The following is a 24123-nucleotide window of genomic DNA, read 5'->3' as shown; positions in this document are numbered from 1 at the left end:
GAGATATAGTCTTACAGAGGAAACCCGCTACATTTTTCCTTTAGTAGCAAAATTAAGGAGCTTTTATATGCACAATCTTACAGGATAGTTGTGGTGCACTGGAAGGAGAAAAAGAGAGAGAGAGAGAGAGAGAGAGAGAGAGAGAGAGAGAGAGAGAGAGAGAGAGAGAGAGAGAGAGAGAGAGAGAGAGAGAGAGAGAAGCAGCAACAAGGGATCTTTTATATGCACCATCCCACAGACAGAAGAGTGATATACCAGTCGTGGTGCACCTACTGGAACGAGAAATCAGCTGAATGGATCCACCGAGGTGGTTCGATCCTGCGACGCAAGCACCTCAAGTGAGCACTCAACCGACTGAGGTAAATCCCGTCCCTCGTTAGGAGCAAGAGATCTTAACGTTACTTGTAGCTAAATGCCGTCTCTCATCACACACCTTGCTACTGAAACTGACAAATATAATAATACTAACAGAGAAACAATATATTGAAGGAAGGAAATGTTTTAGTTAACGACGCACTCAACACATTTTATTTACGGTTATATGGCGTCAGACATATGGTTAAGGACCATACAGATATTGAGAGAGAAAACCCGCTGTCGACACTTCATGGGCTACGCTTTTCGATTAGCAGAAAGGGATCTTTTATATGCACCATCCTACAGACAGGATAACACATACCACGACCTTTGATATACCAGTTATGGTGCGCTGGCTGGAGCGAGAAATAGCCCAATGGGCCCACCGACGGGGATCGATCCCAGACCGACCGCGCATCAGGCAATGACACCACCGAAGCCGGTAATTTTATAGTGAGTTGAGAAGGTCACATATTAATCTTACTACTGGATAGAAAAAAAATCCACCAAGTGAGCCTTCGCCTGGTAATTACCGCCACCCGAAACAGATTATTTTTCCTACATAGCCTGTCGAGTTGACCTTGATCGGCCCGCTGTCCAGGTAGCGGAATACCTGATTTACCGGAGCGAGACGTATGCGTACGGTCATGGAGGCTGCACTCGGTTTAATAACGCGATTCAGCTAACGAGGACACGTGTACGTTAACGATTGGCAAATTATTTCCCTTCACTTTCGCACCGGGTGACGTTCAACGCTCGAGGTAAGTGTTAACATTTAAGTGGTTTCTCGTAGATTGTACAACAGATATAGCGATGCACTTAAATGTGTGGCGTATATTTATACGTAAATCTTGATATGTTGATCGATAATTATTTTGATAATCCTAGATCGGAAAGTTGCTGCCAACGCCCTGATCTGAAATCAGTAATATATTATGTTGAGGTTTTTTTGTTGTATTGTGGAAGAAAAGAAGAACAACAAAACAATGTTTAATGTAACTAGATATTATCACGCCATCATCTCAATGAGTACTGTGCTGCATGTCGTCATATATATACGGATTCCTCTCATCTTCAATGTTACCCCATTTATGATAAAATCTCGCCCACGTCAAATAAGCGAATATGTGAAAATAATAAAACAAAGATATATCAAAACAAAAACTAGGTTTATTGAATGATGAATGGATGTTATGATGAAAGGCCACAACAAATATGTCAGGTCAGCGAAATGGTTCAACCGTGACCATTATATATGTACAATGGAATTTTTTCCCCCCATATTTCTGTTGTATATAACATTTTTTATTAAAGCAGTGTCGTCGGGTCAAAAGGAAAAATAGGCCTACTTTTATATGCGGTAGCAAATTAACACATCTGGGGTGAAATTAATTGAGATATGTTGACATTTATGTATTCATTGGTGTTTTGTTTCTACACAGTTCTCATGTTATATAGTTGTTTTAATACATATGTAGAGCACGGATGAATATCAATGTAAACCGCGCGCGGTTTTTTTTATGCACGAGTGACTTGGATACAAATTATTGGTGGAATATATAATATTCGCGCCAAAGGTGACAGGCGCGTGTGCAGGAATTTTAGCAGTGGCTAAACATGCTCCCCTGGAAAATGTATTAAAAAGAAATTTGTTTTAGCAGGGTGTGTGTGTGTGTGTGTGTGTGTGTGTGTGTGTGTGTGTGTGTGTGTGTGTGTGTGTGTGTTTGTGTTTGTGTGTGTTGGGGAGGGGGTGTGGGGTGTGTGGGGAGGGGGGATTGATCTGGTGAATGGAGAGGAAAAAACATTAAAATAATATGCTGTATACATGTTGCAGGGCGTATCTTGTCTTAATAACTAGGCAAGGGGTTCCATAGGAATGGACCTAAACGATATATCAAGTGCCCACATTTACATGTATATAGTTTTTTCTATTTCACGAACACCAAACTTCTATTGAAGTGCCCTTTTCAGGCACGGCGAAGCTAGAGCTAGCGTGCCCCCTACCCTCCCCCCCCCCTCCCCCCAATAATTCTGAATCAAAAATATTATTGATAGTAAATCTTAAGGCACAGATGAATTGTACTTGTAGAATGCAGAACATTGCATTTCGGGACATGCGCCCCCCTAATGCGCGAAACCTCAAATTCGGGCAAAAGTTATACAGATATTCGAGAAAAATGTGCTAACCTGAGACCTTTCTACCATGTATTTCCACCATTCTATTCTGAAAATTAGTTGTAATTCATGTGAAAATCCGTAGTGATTCATCCGCAACCCCATAATAGCTGTTTGGTGGTAATGTTAATATGATTAAATGTAGTTATCCAGATTCGGGCAAAATGGGAGACCGTACGCCTATGGCCCTACTTTGATTTGTGTTGCTTGTAATGGTAGTGTTTGCATCGTAACTAGGAAGGAAGAAATGTTTTGTTTAACGACGCACTCAACAAATTTTATTACGATTATATGGCGTGTGAGGCATGGTCCAGGACCACACAGATAATGAGAGAAGAAACCTGCTACCGCCACTGCATTGTAACTAGGATGTAGAAATGTCCAAATTCGTTGTTGGCCTTATTATTCACGCTTTGGGGGTGGGTCATGCATTCATTCACCTGATTGGGTTTTTTCTCGTTCCAACCAGTGCACCACAACTGGTCAACGGCCGTGGCATGTGCTTTCCTGTCTATGGGAAAGTGCATATAAAAGACCCCTTGCTGAATTAGGAAAAATGCAGCAGGTTTCCTCTGATGACTACGAGTCAGAATTACCAAATGTTTGACATCAAATAGACGATGAATAACTAATCAATGTGCTCCAGTGGTGTCGTTAATAGGGCCCCCACGAGTCCAAAATATTGGACTCGAGTACTCGAGGATCAAACTCGACCCAGACCCGAGTACCCGACACTTACTCTAGATGATAATGAGACTAAGGAATAAACTAAAATAGCATTACGGATCTTCATTCCAGCGCTGAACATGGATACCAAATCATGCCATTGTATTGCATTTAGAAACTGGTTGATATGTTTAGTGTTGTGACGGACTGTTTAAAAAGAGAAACTAGCGCATGAGTATACAACTATTGTGTAACTTATATCGTTGATTATCTACTGCTGAAATTATTGTCCAACATTGATCATTGTATTATAGTTGATCATTGTATTCCACTTTGTACGGGTACTCGAGTCCTGTGAATAGACTCGAGTCTTGCTGGACTCGACCCGTGCCCGAGTACTCTTGGAAACCTTAGACGTTAACCAAAACAAACGTCTTTTTTTTAGAGTGGGACATTCCTGACTTGTTTAGTTGAACAATTAAATAAAAATGGCGACGAGAAGCACAGCTGATATTTACCGATATTAACAACACACTTCATTATTTGTTAAAGCCGTAATTTGTTAATTTTAGGCACATCTTAATTTGTTATTTATAAAGTGAATTTTGAATAGAACAGCTACATGGTCTAATACAGTGAGTCGAGATTGTAGCTTTAAAACTGTGGTAAAGGGCTCGCTTGATGCGCGGTAGGTCTAGGATCGATCCCCGTCGATGGGCCCATTTGGGCCATTTCTCGTTCCCAGCCACGACTGGTATATAAAAGGCCGTGGTATGTGCTATACTGTCTGTAGGATGGTGCATATAAAAGATCCCTTGCTATTAATAGAAAAGTATAGCGGGTTTCCTCTCTAAGACTATATGTTAAAATTACCAAATGTTTGACATCCAGTAGCCGATGATTGATAAATCAATGTGCTCTAGTGGTGTCGTTAAACAAAACAAACTTTAGCAAAGTTTAAAACTGTGGACCTGATTAATTTCTTCTTTTCTTTCGCGCGTGTGTGTGTGGTTTTAAAACGTTTTATCCTATAACTTATTTATTATATCCATGTCATAAACCCATTTTATATTTACCAGTATTAACTCAGTTAATAAAGTTTTGCTGTCATTGGGTCATTTGCTTACAGCCAACAAGACTAATATACCTGAGCGTAACGTCTTGATGAGATTTAGTTAAAGGAAAGAAGAAAATGTTTTATTTAACGACACACTCAACACATTGTATTTACGGTTATATGGCGTCGGACATATGGTTAAGGACCACACAGATATTGAGAGGAAATCCGCTGTCGCCACCTCATGGACTACTCTTTTCGATTAGCAGAAAGGGATCTTTTATATGCACCATCACACAGACACGATAGTACATACCACGGCCTTTGTTATACCAGTTGTGGAGCACTGTCTGGAACGAGAAATAGCGGGACGAGAAATAGCCCAATGGGCGTGACTTCAGAACTTTGATTTACTAAATATCGAATTCAAATGTTATTTTAGAAGTGCTATAAGATAAATAGAATTCGCTACTCGTGCAAAGCTTCGACAAATAGCGATTAACATAGACTCCGTTGATGTTTTCCATATTGAAAGCAACTCGTGACGAATCCTCTATTTAGGTTTATGTTTTTGTTGTTGTTGTTGTTGTTGTTTTTGTTGTGTTTTGTTTTGTTTTGTTTTGTTTTTCCCAGGGATGGGGCGACACAGGAGCTTTAAAGGGACATTCCTGAGTTTGCTGCATTGTAAGATGTTTCCGACTAATAAAATATTTCTACGATTAAACTTACATATTAAATATATTTTCTTGTTTAGAATATCAGTGTCTGTATATTCAATGCGTTTCTGGTTGTCTTAATATTTGTAAGAAGCCCGAACTAGATACTGTCTTCAAATAATTTCGTACGTACGAAAAAAAATTGTTTTAGGAAATAAAATTAAATGTAACCTAGTACAAATACTAGAACGGTCAGAAACACGTTTAATATACAGACACTAACATTTTATGCAGAAAAATACATTTGATATGTAATTACAATCATTAAAAAGTTTCTGTCAGTTGATAACATATTAAAAAGTGCAGCAAACTCAGGAATGTCCCTTTAAGAACACAGTCAATGTATATTTTTAAAAATCTCTCTCCGACTCCACACTTCCTGCACATATTGATCGAGTATGATATCTAAAAAACAAACATGGCGTGTCTCTCATATGACAGCCCGCCTGTATTTGTTCTACCGATTAAACTTTCACCCTTTTAGGCAGACGATAAAAAACATAAACGGGTCATGACACATTGATAAAGGGTTACTTCTAAAATTACAACAAAAGAGAGAAAGAATTATCGTTTTTTTCCTTCGGGTAGCGGAGCTCGAACTTAAAGGGACATTCCTGAGTTTGCTGCATTGTAAGATTTTTCTGAGTAATAAAATATTTCTACGATTAAACTTACAAATTAAATATTTTTTGTTTTGTTTAGATTATCAGTGTCTGTATATTCAATGTGTTTCTGGTCGTCTTAATATGTATAAGAAGCCCAAACTGGATTTTGTCTTCAAATAATTTCGTACGTACGAAAAAATAATATTTTAGGAAATAAAATGAAATTTAACCTAGTACAAATATTAGAACGATCAGAAACACGTTTAATATACAGCCACTAATATTTTATGGAGAAACATATATTTGATATGTAATTACAATCATAAGAAAGTCTCTGTTAGTCGATAACATTTTAAAAATTGCAGCAAACTCAGGAATGTCCCTTTAAGTATTTGTGTCCCACGGCAATTTTAAAAAAATAAATTCCAATGGTGAAACAGCCCATTGACGGCAATTTTGAGTCTACCTATGGCAATTTTTTTAAAAGTGATATTTGCAGCAAATATGACACATGATTAAAGGGTTATTTTGCTGTATATATACATATTTCAAATATGCAAATGTTAAACATTGGCAGATAATGTACACCAGGTGTATACACTTTGTCACTGTTGAGAAGCTTTATCGATGGTACAAAAGTGCCGTCGGTGATACCTACGGCAATTTATATCTCAACGGCGGCAATTGCCGTTGGTGCCGTCGTTAAGTTCGAGCCCTAGGGTGGAAACATGGGCATGCCCCCCCCCCCCACCCCACACACACACACACACCCTCGGATCTGAACTTGAAAATGGTTTTAGACATATAACATATTCGTCAGTCAAAGTATATGTTAGCTTTATTGTTCTATGTGTACACGTACCTTGTATTGTATTATGTTCTAACGTGTCCTGCACCCCTCTAGAAAACATTTCTCTGGACGCCCCTGGGTATACATGTATACACACAAAATAATAAAGCTAACACGTGCGATTAGTATTTGTTACCAAGTAGAGATTCATTAAAAATGTGCTGGGGTGTCGTTAAACAAACATTCCTTTCATTTGCAAATATCCCCGTACCACACGAACAACCACTGAACTAGCGGTGGGAGGGTTGAGTAGCTGTAGAATCGGTAGAACAAATACAGGTGGGCTGTCATGTGAGTTAAATACACAATAACACACTACAACATGCATCAAGGCAGTTATTTCTCCACAACTTGATGAATACCTTTGAAGAACACATTCATTTCATTTCACTTATTTTCGTGCTTATATCCAATTAAGATTCAAGCACGCTGTCCTGGGCACACACCTCAGCTATCTGGTCTGTCTGTCCAGGACAGTAGATTAGTTGTTAATTGTTAGTGGTTAGTGAGAGAGAGAGAGAGAGAGAGAGAGAGAGAGAGAGAGAGAGAGAGAGAGAGAGAGAGAGAGAGAGAGAGAGAGAGAGAGAGGAGGAGGAGGATGTAGTGGCCTTACACCTACCCATTGAATCGTTAAAACTCGTTCTGGGTGGCAGCCGGTACCGGGTTGCGAACCCTGTACCTGCCAGCCTTATGTCCGATGGCTAAACTACGAAACCACCGAGGCCGGTAACTTAAGCTTAGAAGAACACGATACTGCTCTGAAAGTGAACCTGTCGAATATTACGTAATCACAATATCACTTCGATGAAGTGGTGAACATTCTATTAACTAAAATATTCCACAATCATATGGTTTGCTTTTCTCCTTCAGCTCAAAAGCAGATACCATAGTTTGACACCCAGCAGCCGGTGTATATTTCGTGCTGAGATGTTGTTCATCCATTCAGCAAAAAACAATCCAAGTGCAGTTTTGGTGGTAGTATATGGAACTGGTGTGCATTCTCCTGTTGTACCTGTTAGGGATCAGCGTAAATTACTATACATATATTGCTTCTATTGCTTCCGAAGGATGTTACAATTTTTCTTCATACAAACTACGCTGGATGAGCCAGAAATGTAATGTCTACTCCAGAAATTCTTCAAGAACTTTACAATGGACATATTTGGTTAAATGAACCAACCACAACTTAACCAAGTGGATCTCAATCATACCCAGGAATGGTTAAATGGTTCTTGGAAACAAGGTTGTGAAATCGTAGAAGTCAGTGATATGCCTCAATGAAAATGTTAGCCGAATTGATGTGACTGTTAATTTGGAACTACTGTTAGTACCAGTTGCACTTGCTGCCATGAATGGAAGCTTGCCTACAGGATATAAATCTGTTCTTGCAGATCATTTATGAAGTCAGTGATATGCCTCAATGAAAATGTTAGCAGAATTGATGTGACTGTTGGCAGGTATAAAGGACATTCCCTCAAAGCTAACATCAGACACAAACGAACCCACAACTCTCAACATGATTCATTCCCAAGCAATTGGACAAACTTTCTATCATTGGGAGTGAACAAGCAAGACTTAGCAGAGATGTTATCTGACAAGTGTATACTCATGTGAATGAGAACAAAACAGTTGGAAGGGAAAGGAAGGGGACTCTATTAACATGCCCATATCCCGAAGGTTCAGGCACGTCCACCCCAGACTTAGCCTCTGACATCGCCAGTGGCCAACTCCGGGGCGGGAGGGTGTAGGTAGATGGAAGGGAACTCTATTAACGTGCCCATATCCCAAAGGTTCAGGCACGCCCACCCCAGACTTAGCCTCTGACATCGCCAGTGGCCAATTCCAGGGAAGAAAGAAACAGTTGGAGGATTTAAGGAAGTCACAGAGGTGAATTCATAAGATCCAGAGATGGTTACATCACTACTTGAAGCCAATTATGAAGAAAACAAAAATCGCGATTCATCCTGCACTGTATTCATACTAATTCTGTGGTGTCTGTTTTGACACAGATATACTAATCTTACGGCTAGGATCGATCCCTATCAGTATCCTGTCTGTGGGACGATGGTGCATATAACAGATTCCTTGCTACTAATGAGAGTGGGTGAGCTTACCGGTGAAATTGCAAAATCTCTAGAGACGTTATCTGTAGGTTGTACCATCTCCCCGATACAAACACACACGACAAGGCTCGTGTTGTGCTGTTCTGCGAGTCTCGATCGTAAGAAACATTACCACCAACTATGGATTTAGTCCAAACGTACGTATTATCAGGATATGATGGGAGGTAAGCAGACTGCCCCAGTCCACAACTTCCCGAAGAAACGGATATGGGATGAACATTTGTCGGTGGATTCCTTGTACTAAAATTGATGTCTTTTCACAAGCGTGTTCTGAAGTAGGGGCGGGACGTAGCCCAGTGGTAAAGCACTCGCTCGCTGCGCGGTCGGTTTGGGATCAATCCCTGTCGATAGGTCCAATGGGCTATTTCTCGTTCCAACCAGTGCACCACTACTGGTATATCAAAGGCCGTGGTATGTGCTATCCTGTCTGTGGGATGGTTCATATAAAATATCCCTTGCTACTAATGGAAAACATATAGCGGGTTTCGTCTCTATGATTGTGTCAGAAATGACCATATGTTTGACATCCAATAGCCGATTATTAATAAATCAATTTGCTCGAGTGGTGTCGTTAAAAAAACAAACTTTTTGTTCTGAAGTAATATAATGTTAATGCACCAAACAATGTTTCAGCCAGCGATACAGTTTCAGAAATAAGGTCTAAATTTGATAGGAATATGCAAACGCAGTGATGATAGTCACATCGAATGCAGAAACAGAAACCCGCTATATTATTCCATTACTAGCAAGGGATCTTTCATATGCACCATCCCACAGACAGGATAGCACATACCACGGCCTTTGATATACCAGTAAAGGTGCACTGGCTGGAACGAGAAATAGCCCAATGAGCCCACCGACAGGAATCGATCCCAGACCGACCGCGCATCAAGCGAGCGCTATATATACCGCTGGGTTACGTCCCGCCTTCGAAACCCACTAATACAATAGTGCGTGGGATTACAGAAAACAGCACATTTTTCAAAGATGGCCTCACAATTTGTTTGCTTAGTAGGCTACATAAACATATACTGATGAAAACAAACTAAGGGACCACACCAAAAGGAAGGAAATGTTTTATTTAACGATGCTCTCAACACATTTTATTTACGGTTATATGGCGTCAGACATATGGTTAAGGACCACACACACACACATTGAGAGAGGAAACCCACTGTCGCCACTTCATGGGCTACTCTTTTTGATTAGCAGCAAGGGATCTTTTATATGCACCATCCCACAGACAGGGTAGTACATACCACGGCTTTTGATATATCAGTCGTGGCTGGAGCGAGAAATAGCCCAATGGGCCCACCGACGGGTATCGATCCCAGACCGACCGGACATCTAGCGAACGCTTTACCACTGGGCTACGACCCACCCTCAGGATCACACCAATACTAACAAGATAAGAGTAACTGCAACTAACACCCTCATCTATTACGTCAGGCATAATTAACCGTGTTCCTGACATTCAACCTTACATCATTTGACATTTAAACCCATATTACATGTGTACTTTATGAAGACATAACGATATGCTAATAGTGACTGGAATTTGGGCTGAGTTCAGCCAGACTGAACAGAAAACAAACGTCCGCTAGACTGGTTTATGCGCTTCACGTTAAACCAAATGGCCACGTCGAGAACCAATCAAATAATTCGCGAACGTTAGCGAAATGTTTGCTGGCGGAACATGGGGTTGGTCTTCAATACCAAATGTGCCTTTATTTCTTCCTCTGAGTATATTTTATTACACCGACCTAAGTCAACATACGCCAACACGTCTAGGGCAACACAAGAGTACTAGAGAGAAAAGGTAACGTTAATAAAACATTGCTTCACTGTAAACTTTTGTTGATACTGCGTAAAAAGCAGGTAGCAAATATTCTGTATCAATGTCGAACCGTGATATAGCAGTTATCGCGGGAGCTCAACATTCCACCCCCACATACAAGTTATTTCAAAGCAAGAAACTTTCTAAATCTGGGATAACCGGAATTCCGGGTACGTGGCTTTTTACTCAGGTTTTCAAATTGTATTATAGACGGCATTGTTCGTCAATATTTATATCTAATATTTACTAATAATACTGTCCATAAACCAACCCACGATTTATCTAAGATCGATCCCCGTCGTTGGGGCCATTGGACTATTTCTCCTTCTAGGCAGTGCTCTGCAACTGGTGTAACAAAGTTCATGGTATGCACTATCCTGTCTGTGGGATGGTGCATATTAAAAAAATCATTGCTGCGGAGTATCGACGAAGGGTTTCCTCTCTCATTATCTGTGGTCGTTAACCATATATATGTCCGACGCAAAATAACCGTAATTAAAATGTTAAGTGCGTCATTAAATAAAACACGTCTTTCTTTCTTTTCCCCAGTAAACTTATACATACGCTAAACATTGACAGTACATATATATTGAGAGAAAGAAATACGGAACACTTGGTATTATATGTTATTAAAACCGGCCTCGGTGGCGTCGTGGTTAGACCATCGGTCTACAGGCTGGTACGTACTGGGTTCGGATCCCAGTCGAGGTATGGGCTTTTTAATCCAGATACCGACTCCAAACCCTAAGTGAGTGTTCCGCAAGACTCAATGGGTAGGTGTAAACCACTTGCACCAACCAGTGATCCATAACTGGTTCAACAAAGGCCATGGTCTGTGCTATCCTGCCTGTGGGAAGCGCAAATAAAAGATCCCTGGCTGCCTGTCGCAAAAGAGTAGCCTATGTGGCGACAGCGGGTTTCCTCTAAAAAAAAAGATAAGGCTATTATTTAATATTCCAAGATGGGTGTCAACTGGGTCTAATTTCATTTTCAGATATTTCTGTTTGACTAAGCCAGGCTAGTATTAAACATTTTCCTAGATGGACGTCAGCTGGATCCAGTAACATTGTATAACATTTCTAATATTGAAATATTCCAAGATGGACGCCCACTGGGTTCAGTAACATAACATGACATTTCTCTTCTTGACTAAACCACGCTAATATTAGAATATTCCAAAATGCTGGTCAACTGGGTCCAGTAACATAGAATAACATTTCTATAATTCAGACATTTCTATTTGACTAAACCACGCTAATATTAAAATTTCCAAGATGGACGTAATATAAGATAACATTTCTATATTTTCAGATATTTCTGTTTGACTAAACCACGCTAATATTAAAAAATATTCCAAGATGGGCGTAATATAAGATAACATTTAATTACTTTCAGATATCTCTGTTTGACTAAACCAGGCTCATATTAGAATATTCCAAGATGGACGTAACATAACATAACATTTCTATAATTTCTGATATTTTTTGTTTACTAAACCAGGCTAATATTAAAATATTCCAAGATGGACGTAACATAACATACCATTTCTATAATTTCAAATATTTCTTCTTGACTATACCACGCTAATATACTAAAACGCAAAAGAAACGCAGGTCCTGAAAATGCGAAAGAATTGCACTTTGTAAAGCAGTATCTTTGGTGGAATTGAACCTCAACTGTGTTAAAGGACATGGCACACACCCACACCGCAGTCTCACCTGCGTGTCAATTTCATTACCTGTGTGACGTCACGAATTCTCAAAACACGTTGTTTGCACGTGCTGGATCATCCGTATCATGAATCCAGTGCAAACACACTCATTGAAATGCTTATAAAGCCTACACACCTGGATTTAATCGCATAAATTCAATTTGAGTAGTGACAGACAACAGAATCACATTTTAAAAATGCCGCGACTGACGCAACTCCAGCGAGATATGGCCATCGGGATGTTGCAAGCCGGACAGACCCGTACTGCTGTAGCCAGACAATTGGGATGTCATGTTTCGACAATCGCACGCCTTTCTCAACGTCACCAAATCACTGGATCTGTGAACGATCGACCACGCACCGGCCGCCCGAGGGTGACAACCGCAGCCCTAGACCGGTACATCCGGGTGACCCACCTTAGGAATCGGATGCTGCCAGCAGCTAACACCGCTCACCAGGTGCGTGGTCCACGTGGTCCAGTGTCCGCCGATACAGTCCGACGCCGTCTGAGGGCAGCAGGACTCCGTAACCGCCGTCCTTATGTGGGACCAATATTGACCCCTCGGCACCGCCAACAACGTCAACAGTGGGCGCAACAACATCAAAGATGGCGACGTGGCCAGTGGCAACAAGTTCTGTTTACTGATGAGAGCCGTTACAATCTTTCCAACGCTGATGGCCGAATCCGAGTATGGCGACGTCGACATGAACGTTACTCCGACTGCTGCGTTCTGCAGGCCGACCGATGGGGCGGGGGTAGTGTTGATGGTGTGGGGTGGGTTCTCATTCAACCACAGAACACAACTTCATGTGTTCAGACAACGCGTTAATGCCGCCGTGTACCAAAATGACGTCATCAACAATCACGTCGTTCCCTTCTTTGCCGCTCACCCACGTGTGCGCTTGCTGCAGCAAGACAATGCCAGGCCGCACACTGCCAGGGCAACACAGGCGTTGCTGGCTCAGCACAACATCCCAACGTTGCCGTGGCCAGCCTTATCTCGGACATGGCGCCTATCGAACACGTCTGGGATGAAATCGGACGTCGCCTTCAGGCTCGCGGACAACCTCAGAATATGCAGGCGCTGGAGGCAGCATTGGTCCATGAATGGAACTCACTCCCTCAGGCATTCTTTCAACGGCTTGTCAACTCAATGAGAAGACGTTGCACTGCCTGTTTGAATGCCCAGGGTGGTCACACGCGATACTGACTTTGACAATGCTACAGGTCGTCTCTTTCACATTTTTAACATGGACCCCCACCCTACTTTATGACATGAAACAATAGCCAAAAAGGAATTCAATCAAAAATTTCCAACACCAATGTGTGCCGAATTGGTGTAGCTCCAAAATAAATGTTGAAATCTTCATTTCGTTTTGTTTTTTTAATATTTTATATCCAATTTAATGAGAACCTGCGTTTCTTTTGCGTTTTAGTATATTAGAATATTCCAAGATAGACGTCAACGGGTTGTAAGTACATATTTCTTGTGTAGTAAGCCAAGCTAATATTAAAATATTCCAAGATGGACGTAACATAGCATACCATTTCTATAATTTCAAATATTTGGTTTTTGTTGACTAAACCAGGCTAATATTAGAATATTCCAAGATAGACGTCAACGGGGTCCAATTACATTACATAACATAACATTTCTATAATTTCAAATATTTGTTTTTTGTTGACTAAACCAGGCTAATATTAGAATATTCCAAGATGGACGTAACATAAGAAAACATTTCTATATTTTCAGATATTTCTGTTTCAATAAACAAGGCTAATATTAGAAATAATCCACGATGGACGTCGACTGGTTCCAAGTCCTGATTATCGTCGTCGTAGTTCTGATCCTGCTCCTCGTCTGCACGAGACACAGACGTAAGATTGACGTCACGAAGAAAGTGATCGTGGAGGAGGAGATCGTCACAACCCAGACCTCGTTCCAGACGCACACGATGACGCAGCGGGTCTTTGATGACGTGGACCGCGCGGACCGCATCACCGTCACACAGCAGACGAAGACAATGGCGGAAAGGGCCGAGCATGCGCCGTTGTCCCGTCACGCCAACAGCATGATGCAGATCTTCAACACGACCGACCTGAAGGTGGTGGCGGAGGAGTTCAACTCTCTAGATGAAGTCAGTTCCGCCATCAGGAAGGCGGGTCTCGAACACTGTAATCTTATCTTTGGTGAGTCACTGATGTCTAATCTCTCTCTGTCTCTGTCTGTCTGTCTGTCTGTCTCTCTCTCTCTCTCTCTCTCTCTCTCTCTCTCTCTCTCTCTCTCTCTCTCTCTCTCTCTCTCTCTCTCTCTCTCTCTCTCTCTGTGTGTGTGTGTGTGTTTGTGTGTGTGTCTGTCAGTGTGTCTGTTTGTCTGTGTCTGTCAAGGTGGTTGTTTAGGAGTTTACAAATCAGAAAAGCGGGTTTGGAACACTGTGAGTGTCAAATATCTGTCTGTATGTTTTTATGTCTGTCTGTCTGTGTGTCTGTCTGACTGTTTACCTGTCAAGATGGTAGTTTAGGACATTACATCTCTGAAGGAAGTTAGTTCTGCCATCAGGAAGGCGGATCTCGAGCACTGTAATCTCATACTTGGTGAGTCTCAGATGTCAGTCCGTCTCTGTCAGTCTGTCTGTCTATGTGTCTGTCTGTCTGTCTGTGTCTGTCAAGGTGTCTTAGGAATTTACAACTCTGGGGGAAGTCAGTTCCGCCATCAAGAAGGCAGGTCTCGAACACTGTAATCTCAACTTTGTTGAGTCTCAAATATCTAATCTTTCTATCTGTCTGTCTGTCTCTTCGTTCGTCCAGACACACACACACAATGCTTATCTCAGTATGTATGTGTGTCCATTCTTGACTGCCCGATTATCATTCTTAAATATTACTTCCGCTATCCATTATTGCATCTATTAGTTCATACATCTGTCTGTCCATTCACCCATGAACATTCTATCCTTCCCTTGGATGTCTGTATTTGGGCACAATGGTTATAGGCTTATTATACATGACTCAGTATAGATATGTCGACTAGAAGCATTTGATATTCAGTGTTTCTGCCAGAAAGAAATTTTTGGGTATGGCGCTATGGAATTAAAATTCAACCACAGTCAACAGGACGTATGGGAGGCCTCCCAAAGAAAGAAAATGGGTTAAGTTTAGTATTAGGGTTAAGAAAAGCATACAGTAATGATAAATCTGCCAAACATTTGGGTATGGCACCATACCCGTTTTACCCTCTGGCAGAAACCCTGATATTACAATCAGCTGTACATTTTATTCCAGGATCTAATAAAATTAAATAACAGTATAAAGTATGAAAACCGTCTTTTCACTCATTTGGAGTAGAAAAGTCGAAATTATAGAAGAATATGTTTGTTTTCTCTAGGTGTTGACTACACAGCCAGCAACTACCAACAGGGGAAGAAGACATTTGGAGGAAAATGTCTCCATGACATTGAACCAAATGAGCAAAACCCTTATCAAAAGGTACATTGGAGTGTGGCAGGTGTGTGTGTGTGTGTGTGTGTGTGTGTGTGTGTGTGTGTGTATGTGTGTGTGTGTGTGTGTGTGTGTGTGTGTGTGTGTGTGTCTGTGTATGTGTGTATGTGTGTGTCTGTCTGTGTGTGTGTGTGTGTCTGTCTGTGTGTGTGTGTGTGTGTGTATGTCTGTGTGTGTGTGTCTGTGTGTGTGTGTATGTATGTGTGTGTCTGTCTGTGTGTGTGTGTGTCTGTGTGTGTGTGTGTATGTGTGTGTGTGTATCTATGTGTGTGTGTGTGTGTGTGTGTGTCTGTGTGTGTGTGTGTCTGTGTGTGTGTGTATGTGTGTGTGTATGTATGTGTGTCTGTCTGTGTGTGTGTGTATGTGTGTGTGTGTCTGTGTGTGTGTGTATGTGTGTGTCTGTGTGTGTGTGTGTATGTATGTGTGTGTCTGTGTGTGTGTGTGTGTGTCTGTGTGTGTGTCTGTGTGTATGTGTGTGTGTGCGTGTGTGTGTGGGTGTGTGTATGTGTGTGTGGGGTGTGTGTGTGTGTGTGTGACGGGGGGATTGTGCGTAGTGGACTCGAGGACGTATACGTGAATCATGTGATTGAATGACTGAGTGGGTGGGTAAGTTGTTGAATGACTTTGTGAATTAGAATGAGTGAATGTTTTTGGGTGATCGAGTGGGTGGGTAAGTTTGTGAATGACTTTGTGAATTAGAATGAGTGAATGTTTTTGGGGTGATTGAGTGGGTGGGTAAGTTTGTGAATGACTTTGTGAATTAGAATGAGTGAATGTTTTCGGATGATTGAGTGGGTGGGTAAGTTGGTGAATAACTTTGTGAATTAGAATGAGTGAATGTTTTTGGATGATTGAATGGGTGGGTACGTTGGTGAATGACTTTGTGAATTAGAATGAATGAATGTTTTTGGGTGATCGAGTGGGTGGGTAAGTTGGTGAATGACTTTGTGAATTAGAATGAGTGAATGTTTTTGGGTGATTGAGACAGTTAGAATAACCGGGAGTAGGCGAATGAGTGACTGAGACTAACTAACGGAACAAACGAACGAACGAGCGAGCGAGTTTCAAGTGAGTGCATCAAATAAAATGAGACGGTGTGCATTCGTTAGTGGGTACATGTAGGTTGGTGATAAATGAGCAAGTCTGAGCAAGGCGACATCAAGTGAAAAGCTGAAAATTATAAAATAATATATCTTGTGTAGTAGAATGCTGTACAGCTTTAAAGAACATTTTTTCAAATTGTTCTTTGTGTCTACAGGTTATTGCTGTGTTGGGTGAGACCCTGGAGCCATTCGACAGTGATGGCGCTATTCCAGCGTTTGGATTTGGAGACATGACCACTCGCGACAAATCCATATTCTCTCTCAAGACTGATGTAAGTAGGGTATTTTTTTCTTTTAACATTTTTAAAGATTGTTTTGCATTTTCTCAAACTGTAACACCTAAAGTTTACTCTGTAACTGCGTACGTTATTGTCCTTGGAAGAGGAAGAACTAGAAGAAGAAGACGAAGAAGCAGAAGAAGAGGAGGACAGAGGAACAACAACAATAAAGAAAAGGAAACAAAACAAAAACAAACAGTAGGCTTACTAATATGGCCTACAAGTTTCATAATCAGGGTTTGAGTAAAGTGTTCAAAGAGGTGCTTTAAATGTATAACGTTATACAGCATGTAGATGAATTGTAGATATTTTGTAGGGTTAATGCAAAGTTAAAAAAAAACAACATATTTTACTGACTATATAGATGTACTGATATTAGATGAACTGTTTGCAATAGTTTCATAGAAGTGCTACTGATATATTACATTACATGTACAAAAACATAATTTCAGAACTGGTTTTTTTCCGGTGTAAAGGTGTCAAAAAGGTTCTATCTCTAGATTTACGTCGGTAATGTTATCTATTAGTTGGCCTTACTAATTCTGAATAACAAAACTGTATACTGTAATCAAAATCATATATCTGCACAAGGCAGAATCTGAAGGATGTTTTAGACAAAACCGTGATTGCATCCACAATCAACTATCAGGTGCTCGTCCTTTGGATGACTGCCACTCCCCTAGAAGATCGTAACACGATGTTTCGACCCTCTTGTAACGCCTGTAAGATGACTGCCACTCCCCTAGAAGATCGTAACACGATGTTTCGACCCTCTTGTAACGCCTGTAAGATGACTGCCACTCCCCTAGAAGATCGTAACACGATGTTTCGACCCTCTTGTAACGCCTGTAAGACGACTGCCACTCCCTAGAATATTCGTAACACGATGTTTCGCCCCTCGTGCACCGCCTGTAAGACGACTGCCACTCCCTAGAAGATCATAACACAATGTTTCGTCCCTCTTGTAACGCCTGTAAGACGACTGCCACTCCCCTAGAAGATCGTAACACAATGTTTCGCTCCTCTTGCACCACCTGTAGGATGACTGCCACTCCCTAGAAGAGCGTAACATAATGTTTCGTCTCTCTTGAAACGCCTGTAAGACGACTGCTACTCCCTAGAAGATCCGTAACACAATATTTCGTCCCGTTTATACTGCCTGCAGGATGACTGCCACTCCCTAGAAGATCGTAACACAATGTTTCGTCCCTCTTGAAACGCCTGTAGGAGGACTGCTAGTCTTTAGAAGATCCGTATCACAATGTGTCTTTTCTCTTGAACTGCCTGTAGGAGGACTGTCAGTGTCTAGAAGATCCGTAACACGTTTCGCCATCTTGCACCGCCTGTAGGAGGACTGGCACTCTCTAGAAGATCCGTAACACGATGTTTCGCCATCTTGCATAGCCTGTAGGAGGACTGCCACTCCCTTAGAAGATCCGTAACACGATGTTTCATCCATCTTGCACCGCCTGTAGGAAGACTGCCACTCCCTAGAATATTCGTAACACGATGTTTCGCCCCTCGTGCACCGCCTGTAGGACTGCCACTTCTCTAGAAGATCCGTAACGCAATGTCCCCCCCCCCCACCCCCGTGCACCGCCTGTAGGACTGCCACTCATCTAGAATATCCATAACAGGGTGTTTCATCCTTCATGGACGGCCTGTAGGAGAACTGCCAGTCCATGACTTGCTTAGAAACCCAATCTAATTAAAATTAGCTCCACTATTACATGTGGATCTAACACCAGCCAGTTGGAGCTCATGTCCACCAATCAAAACCTTACTTGCAGAATCATGCCAGTGATTTAAAAATAATTTGAAAAAATTCCGAATTATCCTGAGGGTATACGACATGTTTCGTGTGAATTACGAATGCCTTAAAACATGTTTTATTTTATAAAATAAATAATTTGTAATGTAAAACTGAAGAATGATTTAGGTTTTTTTGTTATAAATAAATAAATAAGTTTTAATGTAAAACTGAAGACTGATAACCCACCCCGTACGTATTGGTATGGTTCGCTGTACTGCGGCCACTAAAATAGACTCGCCCGATATTTTTAGAATTTGTATGCTCCCAAATAACGTTATAAAAGGCGAAGTGTGATTGGTCAATATTTAAATTATTATTTACAGACGAAATGTTACCTGGACACTGGGGACTACGCAGTGTTGTTAGTTATAAATCACTGGCATGATTCTGCAAGTAAGGTTTTGATTGGTGGACATGAGCTCCAACTGGCTGGTGTTAGATCCACATGTAATAGTGGAGCTAATTTTAATTAGATTGCTTAGAAACCCAAACTTGCACAGGATAAAGCTTACAGCTGTGATGACATACACTCGTGTAACTGAACTGAATGTGTTTTGGGGGTTTATGTAAACGTTTCAAACAGATATACAATAACATTATTTCAAATGTATAAAACTACTGTCAGGGATGTTGTATGCACAATCTAATTAAAATTAGCTCCACTATTACATGTGGATCTAACAGTAGCCAGTTGGAGCTCATGTCCACCAATCAAAACCTTACTTGCAGAATCATGCCAGTGATTTAAAAATAATTTGAAAACATTCCGAATTATCCTGAGGGTATACGACATGTTTCGTGTTAATTACGAATGCCTTAAAACATGTTTTATTTTATAAAATAAATAATTTTTAATGTAAAATTGAAGACTGATAACCCATCCCGTACGTATTGGTATGGTTCGCTGTACTGCGGCCACTAGAATAGACTCGCCCGATATTTTTAGAATTTGTATGCTCCCAAATAACGTTATAAAAGGCGAAGTGTGATTGGTCAATATTTAAATTATTATTTACAGACGAAATATTACCCCTGGACATTGGAGACTATGCAGTGTTGTTAGCAATCCGATTAAAATTAGTTCTACTGGTTCACATGAAACATATCGTATACCCTCAGAATAATTCGGAATATTTTCAAATTATTTTCAAATTACTGGCATGATTCTGCAAGTAAGGTTTTGATTGGTGGACATGAGCTCCAACTGGCTGCTGTTACATCCACATGTAATAGTGGAGCTAATTTTAATTAGATTGCTGTAGGCACAAAGATTTCAAACAAGTTCTACTTCTATATAATTTTATAACATTATCTATGAGTACTAACAGCGGAACTTTTTTCTCGGTTTATGTAAAGGTTTCAGAGAGGTTCTGTTTCTAGATATATAACATTATCTATCAGTACTAATAGCTGAATTGCTTCTCAGGGTTTATGTAAAATTTCAGGTGTTCTATAACTAGATTTATAACATTATCTATCAGTACTGACAGTTTATATAAATGTTTCAGAGTTTATATGTCTAGATTAATAACATTTATAACATATATATCAGTACCGATAGCTGAACTGTTTTTCAGGGTTTATGTAAAAGTTTCAAAGAGGCTCTGTTTATAGATGTATAACATTACAAATTAGTACTGATAGCTGAACTGTTTTTCAGGGTTTATGTAAAAGTAAGAGGGACTATTTTTAGATTTATAACATTACCTATTAGTACTGATAGCTGAACTATTTTTCAGGGTTTATGTAAAAGTTTCAAAGAGGCTCTATTTTTAGATTTATAACATTATCTATTAGTACTGATAGCTGAATTGTTTTTCAGTGTTTATGTAAAAGTTTTAAAGAGGGTCTGTATCTAGATTTATAACATATATATATATATATATATATCAGTACTGATAGCTGAATTGTTTTTCAGGGTTTATGTAAAAGTTTCAAAGAGGTGCTACAGATATACAACAACATCACCCCACGTGTCCGACTCAGCGGACCAACCAATTTCGCGCCCCTCATTCGCCAGGCCATCGGCATTGTCAAAGCTGCCAAAACTGTAAGTGAATTTACGATTGCCGGCTTTCTGTCAGAAAATATTTTGATGGTGTATAATAAAACATAACAGATCGTAAGTGATCCTGCAAGGTGGTTCTGGGTTTGAAATATTTAAAAACTAAACACAGCATTTCATGTACTTTAACAAATTTTAAACATCAGTTCTAAAAGTTAAAAGAAATGTAAGTAGTGATTTCCCTAGAAATTTGGGAAGGTATGGTAGACCAAACACTTTTGGGGCATTTTCACCATTTTCTGGGCACTTGTTTTTCATTAAAAATACACAAAAATTAATTGAAATAAACATTAATGTAATTTATGTACTTGCTTTAATAAATTAATGGAAAAAGATATAAAAGGCATATTTTATTAATTAATAATACCTTTTTGGGTGTTTTATAAAGGCAATTTTAGAATTAATTAGTGAAAAAGGTTTGTTTAATCTCAGGGCAGCATGGTGCTGATTAAGGCAATATAATGCTAGACTATTGAGGTATGGTGCTGCACGATGCTAAAACAAGCTAGGGAAAACACTAGTAAGCAATATTACCTTTCATACCCTTCGGCAGAAACCCTAGATTGTTCTTTTGACAAGATTCCGTGATCTTTGTTTGGTGGTCGTGTGGTCAATCTAAGATATTCTGAATTAGAACTAGCCCAAGTATCTTCTAGTTTGTAGTTGTTGATAGGGCTAAAGCGTAGTTAGTGTTAACAGTAGCTGCTATAACCCCTTCAAGTGAGCAGTGTCACAGGGGTCTCGCACAGGAGTTTCGCTACATGTCATAAGACTAATTTACAATACGCCCACCATCCATTGGCAGCGATAGTAATATCCGTCATCCGTTTATTTAGGTCGCCATCCAAAATCACAAGTCATGTCATCGTCTTGAACTACCAGAGTAATTAGGTGCATCGTCGTTTACAAGACATTTTCGAAGTACTTGTACCCTACAAATCTTAGGTACCATCCCTTCCTATAAGTGGAACTAGCTCTACCGATTTCCTCCATACCTTTCCTGAATACTGGAGAGACCACTGGTGACAATTTTTAAATTTCAGACGATTTATAAATATATACTATTTCCAAAAACCCTACTTTCCTTAATCTGACGATGGCACAGATATGTGATCATATTCGATTTCACTAATGACGTTAAGTTTATATACTGTTAAAAATAAGTGGGGAATATTCCATTTCAAATATCAATAATTATAGAATGAAATGAGATATAAAACTCAAAATAAGCTCACAATGTGCGTTAATGTTCCCACTCTTAAAAAGAGCATCAAAAAGCATCGATTGTTTTGATCGCGAAGCACGTGTGAAGGGTAAGATTTGAACTTGAAACACTTAGTTTGTGTGTACGTTGTGCGCAAATGTTCAAATATCCGTCTGGCTCTCGAACAGCAGAGTATTAAACGTGTTAACTAAATTTGTGCTTTTCTTTATTGCAGTACAACATTCTTGTCATCGTAGCAGACGGCCAAGTAACGAGTGAAAGGGAGACAATCGAGTCGATCGAGGAGGCGTCCAACTATCCCATGTCAATCATTATGGTGGGCGTGGGCGACGGACCCTGGGACACCATGGATGAGTTTGACCAAAAGTTGCCGTCCCGACTTTTTGATAATTTCCACTTCGTGAATTTCTCGGAAGTGACGTCGAACGTCAAGAACGCTAACTCTTCATTCGCTCTGCACGCGCTAATGGAGATTCCCGACCAGTTCAAATCTATTAAAGAACTCGGCTTACTGAAAATGTGAATTTACTGATCTCCTTGTCATTTAGAAAGACAAACGTTAAAAGGCGCAGATCCTAGTTTCAACCCGTGAAAACGGGCACTAAGTTTGGTTAATCTACAAACCTGTAACACATTTGAATAAAGTTACAATAATTAGAGTTGAGTGTGACGCTGAGACGGTGAAATGCCCTTAGAAATAGACTAAAACTCGTCTCCATAACCGTTACTTTTCAGAGGTACGTGAGTTTTTAATAATATATTTTTTTTAATGCATTTCGTGGTATTAGAAACACTATGCTGACCAGAAACACATCGGATGAATGAAAATGGATAATCTTAAAAATAAAATCTATATGCATGTTTTCAATTATTTAAAAAAGAAGAAAAAAAGAAAGAAGAAAAACCAGCTCAAATTGTGAAAAATACGCTGTAATGTTTAAAAACTAGGGTCTGTCACTTTAAATGAAAAACCACCATAAAACGTTTATGTATCAAAATGTTAATTATATCGCGATCTCAATGAAACAACCTTTTATTAAAATTGGATATATCAAGTATTCGAAACAGAGTGTCACTTAAGTATGATTTAGACAAGTGCTGCTCAGTATTTCATATTTCACAGTTTCAGTTTGCTTCGTATGCGTGTGGTACACCAAAGAAGAACGGTAACTCTTTATTCGCTCTCCGCGCGTTAATGGCGATCTCCAACTCGGCTTACTGAAAATGTGGATTTGTCATCTGATTATTTAGATTGAGAAAAATTTCAGAAAAACGTGGGCGGAAACCCACAAAACGTTTATACATCAACATTTTATTTATATCGCGATCACCATGGAACAACTTTTTATTAAATATTCGATATATCAAGTATTCGAGATAACTGTGTCACTTAGTATGATTGTGGTACACGAAAGCAAATTTTAGTTCGTATATCTATTTTTAGCCTATCATTTTATAACGTAGTAGGCCCTGTAGTCTCCGAGAACAATTAAGATTTGAAAGCATCGTTTTCATGGAACAGAATTTATAAATAATTAATATTTCATCAATAACAAAGTAATGGTTTTATTTTCAAATTACGACGGTTCCGACTGTCTCTATCACAATACTGATTTTATCACGCAATCCTCTGCGCACGTAGGAATCAAATTTTGCCATGGCAGGGGCTATTTGAAGAGGGCATTTTATTTAATTTTTATCTATCAGAGATCATCATTAGCATCTTGTGGGGGATTTTTTTTGGGGGGGGGGTGGGGTGTGGGTGGGTTGGGGGGTTTTTTAATTGGATCTAATATATAGTAGGATATTCAAATCGTTTAGTTTTACAGTTTCCCATGGTGGGTGCATACGAACTTTTCGCACCACCCTTACTCCCAAGGTAGATCCTACCGACTTGTGGGAACACGAATATATATGTATGGGGCCCTTCTGCAATACATCACCGAAGCGTAGGCCTACTTATTTAGACCAATAGTGAAAATTCAAAACTTAAGGTGATTCATGTGTTTAGAGGCAGTCGCGGATTCAGGCGGGGGCCCAAGT

The 24123-nt window shown here is 40.0% G+C and overlaps 1 protein-coding gene across 3 annotated transcripts; it reads left to right on the top strand.

The window, feature by feature from the left end:
- The first annotated feature begins 310 nt into the window (after nt 1-310).
- On the top strand, nt 311-22734 carry LOC121390055 (E3 ubiquitin-protein ligase RGLG4-like). 3 transcript variants are annotated; one of them, XM_041521764.1, is made up of 6 exons: nt 311-359; nt 13852-14288; nt 15484-15584; nt 16855-16971; nt 20709-20840; nt 22295-22734. In XM_041521764.1, the coding sequence occupies exons 2-6, from the start codon at nt 13898-13900 to the stop codon at nt 22601-22603; spliced, it is 1050 nt and encodes a 349-aa protein (XP_041377698.1). In that variant the 5' UTR covers nt 311-359; nt 13852-13897; the 3' UTR covers nt 22604-22734. The 3 variants fall into 3 exon arrangements, with proteins under 3 accessions (XP_041377698.1, XP_041377697.1, XP_041377699.1); XM_041521763.1 differs by lacking the exon at nt 311-359 and adding an exon at nt 969-1118; XM_041521765.1 differs by lacking the exon at nt 311-359 and adding an exon at nt 8257-8313.
- Nucleotides 22735-24123: the final 1389 nt, after the last annotated feature.

This window comes from Gigantopelta aegis, chromosome 15 (assembly GCF_016097555.1).
Source record: "Gigantopelta aegis isolate Gae_Host chromosome 15, Gae_host_genome, whole genome shotgun sequence".
Classification (NCBI taxonomy): domain Eukaryota; kingdom Metazoa; phylum Mollusca; class Gastropoda; order Neomphalida; family Peltospiridae; genus Gigantopelta; species Gigantopelta aegis.
The sequence above is the reverse complement of the archived record's forward strand: the minus strand, read 5'-3'. Positions and strand labels throughout refer to the sequence as shown.